Here is a 3,337-nt window from a genome sequence, read left to right as displayed (position 1 = left end):
TCAGGCCGGTCTGTCACCCGGTACCTTCTGCAGAGATCTGTCCCGGCCCCAGGGGCACCAGGAAGGCCGCATGCTGGGCAGGGGGCCCCTCCCCGGGCCCGGGCGGATCAGCGATCACCTGGACTGCGTAGATGGCGTGCTTGCTGGCCACAGACTCGCTCTCTGGAGCCAGGGGCGGCAGCGCGCCTGTGGACAGGGCTCCGGCCCTGCCCAGCCCAGGGCCTGAGCCCCCCGTGCCTCCGCCAGCTCCTCCGGCAGGCACCTGGCAGAAGCGACCCGTGAAGTCCGGAGGGCACAGGCACTGGTTTCGGGAGGAGCACTGGCCGCCATTCATGCAGGGCAGAGGGCACACCACTGGGGAGGGAGATGGGTCAGGGCTCAGGCAGCCCCACCCCAGCACCCAGTCCCAGTCCCTCACCCTCATCCTGTCTCCCCCCTCGTTCCTACTTCCTTGCCACCCACTGGCTCTGTCCTCCTGGAGAACCCACATCCATGGTTTTTGTAACACATAAACACACAGAAACTGCCCTCTAGGATCCCCAACATCCTGCTACCCATGTTGGCTTCTGAGCCTTAAGTCTTGGACTTAAATCCTAGCTAGGAGGCCACGGGCCCACTGTGTGGCCCTAAGAACTGACTTCCTCTCCCTGTGCCTGTGTCCTCATCTGTAGGATGTGTGTCTATGAAATTAGGTGATGCCTGTACAAATGCTTAGCACAGCCATAGCTGGTCTGGCTCAGTGGATAGAGCATCAGCCTTTGGACTGAAGGGTCCCAGGTTCAATTCCGGTCAAGGGCACCTGCTCAGGGTTGTGGGCTCAATCCCCAGTAGGGGGCGTGCAGGAGGCAGCCAATCAATGATTCTCATCATTGACGTTTCTATCTCTCCCTCTCCCTTCCTCTCTGAAATCAATAAAAAAAAAATAATTTTTTTTAATGCTTCGGACAGTGCCTGACACAGGGTGCGTGGTAAGTAGTAGCAAATGGCATGGAACAGCCTTTTCCTCTCTGGCTTTGCTCTGCATTTCCTGGAAAGCGATCTGTACCTGCACCTCCTCTTCTACAGCCTCCCTTTGATTCAGGCCTCAGCCCTCTCTGGGCTCTCCCTGTCCCTCTCCCTCCCTCCACCTTGCCATCCCAGGGCCCGCACTTCACCACTGCCAACCATGCCCACATCTGTAGCTACAGCCCCCTGGGTCCTCTCTGGGGCCCCTCCCCCCAGGGGACACTGTCGGAAAGCATCCCGACTGCCCACCTCTCTGACCTGAGACCCCAGAACTCCCTGCCTGCCCTGGTCACTCACAGCTGAGCCTGGAGGCCCATCTCTCCTGCTCCCGCCCCCGCGCAGTTCTGGCCTCGGCACTGCCTCAGAGCCCATCTCCCCTCCTCCCCATGCCCTCTGCCCCTCCCTTGCTTTGAGCCTTGCCACAGACTCCTTGGCTCCCTGCTTCTCTCCAGCCTGTTCACATCCCAGCACCCCCCTCCTCCCCCTCTCCCACCTCAAGCAAAGCCCTGCATTGTCACAGCCCTGCTCAAGGCCGGCTTCCTTGCTGGGACATTTAAGGCTCTCCCTGACCCAGAACGAACTTTCCTTCAGCCCATCCCCTCTGCATTTTCCGTGTGTCCCCACCCCATTCCGCAGGACTCACTCCCACTACAAAGGAGCCACATCCGCTGCCTCCAGGGATGTGTTCACGCTATTCCCTCCACTTCAGAGCCTGTCCCCTCTCTGTATATTCCCATCTTATCCTTCCAGTGTCGGTTTCTCCTCCTCACATCCCGACCACCCCTGTGCCCTCTCCTGAGTTATCACCCTCCGCTCCAGCTCTACCTGGCACTTGGCTGTTACTGTCATGTCTGTCTCCCACACAATAAAGGTGCTTTGAAGCGCAGGGCCAGGTCTGCCTCAGCTCTGGGCTCCAGGTGAGGTGCAGGGGCATGAACGGAGTGACTGAGTGAGAGGATGGGGCCTCGGTCTCTCTACCACACACACTCACATCCCAACCCGACATACAGCCTTGGGGCCCTGAGCTCACGCACGGACCCAGCCCCTCTCCTGCCTGCCCCACGATGCCCTCCCTGTCCAGAGGGGAAGGTGGGGTGCTGCTCTCCTGGACACCTGGAGGGCCTCAGAGGGTCAGCTCACATCCATGGCCATCAGGGCCTGGCCAGGAGCATCCCGGCCCAGACCACCCTGCCTGGTCCTTTGGGGCCAGGACGTTCAGGGCAGAAGGGTTGTGTCTGGGGCCGGGGGAGGCAGGATCCTCTCCTTCCTGCCTCCCAGTGAGTCACCCATCGCGGTGAGGGTGACCTCCCAGTGACACCCGCCCACTGAGGCCTGGGCACCAAGCCGGGGGGATGTGGGCAGCAGGGATGGAGACGGCAGCTTGGGCAGGATGGCCAGGGGGCCTGGGAGGTCTGGCCCACATACACTCTGCACAGTCATCTTGTCTTACACATTCACAGACTCATTCTGACACCAACACAGGTTCACATCAACACTCCCACGGTGACTGGAGACACGCACCCAGGAGGACAGCACAGAGAAACATGTACTTAGTCACTGCGCCACACCGAAGCCCATGTGTGGGCCTGTCTGCCATGTGCACACACACGCATGCACACACCTCGTGAGAACTGTGAACCATGTGAGTACAGGCATGTGTAAGAGGGGCTGTTTTGCTAGTGCCATCCTGGGCCCAGCCTAATTACCCTGTCCAGGAGGTAATTACTGCCGGGACACCTCCCTCTGCCTGGCCCGCAGGCCCCGGGGGAGGAGAGCTGAGCCCCAGGCCTGGCCTTTGAAAAGAGATGCCGGGAAGGGGTGGGCTGCAGGCGGAACTGGGGAGTCATGAGGGCTGGTTGGCAGAGCCTCTGAGGCAGAGCTGTGAGAGCCCATGTCCTCCGTAATGGCACCGATGGGACACCAGGGGAAGGAGGGGTGAGGACCAGACCAGCCCCTACCCCAGCCCTGCAGCCCACTTGTTGGGCCTCAACACCCCTCCCCCTCCAGACTTCCCAGGAACTCAGTCTCTCAGCCCAGCCCTGACCTTAGCTCCTCCCCGCAGAGAATGCAGGTGTCTACCCCTGGCAGGCCTGACTTGAGACATTTTTAATGACTTTTCCCGTTTCCTCCAGCAAATCTGCGTCTTGGGGGAGTATGTACCCCTCTCTGAGGTCTCCTGCCCCAGCTCACATCCCTCAACGCCCCTGTGTGCCGACGCGACTCCTCTCAGAACCCAGCACCTTCCTAGAGTCTGTGCCATCCAGGACCCCAGCGTCCCCCCCACTCCTTACTCAGGCCTCAGCCCTAACCCAGCGCTGCGAGGTCCCCGCAG

The 3,337-nt window shown here is 60.7% G+C and overlaps 1 protein-coding gene across 1 annotated transcript in view; it reads right to left on the bottom strand.

Annotated features, from left to right (window-relative positions):
• The window catches only part of LTBP3 (latent transforming growth factor beta binding protein 3), a 12,684-nt gene extending 12,290 nt beyond the window's left edge, over nt 1-394 (bottom strand). Inside the window, exon 1 of the mRNA XM_006771706.2 lies at nt 17-394. Within this exon, the coding sequence (XP_006771769.1) occupies nt 17-334 (318 nt within the window). The 5' untranslated portion in view covers nt 335-394. The remainder of the gene's footprint in view (nt 1-16) is intronic.
• Between the last annotated feature and the right edge of the window lie 2,943 nt (nt 395-3,337).

The sequence above is a fragment of the Myotis davidii genome, unplaced genomic scaffold, assembly GCF_000327345.1.
Source record: "Myotis davidii unplaced genomic scaffold, ASM32734v1 scaffold425, whole genome shotgun sequence".
Lineage (NCBI taxonomy): Eukaryota > Metazoa > Chordata > Mammalia > Chiroptera > Vespertilionidae > Myotis > Myotis davidii.
The sequence above is the reverse complement of the archived record's forward strand: the minus strand, read 5'-3'. Positions and strand labels throughout refer to the sequence as shown.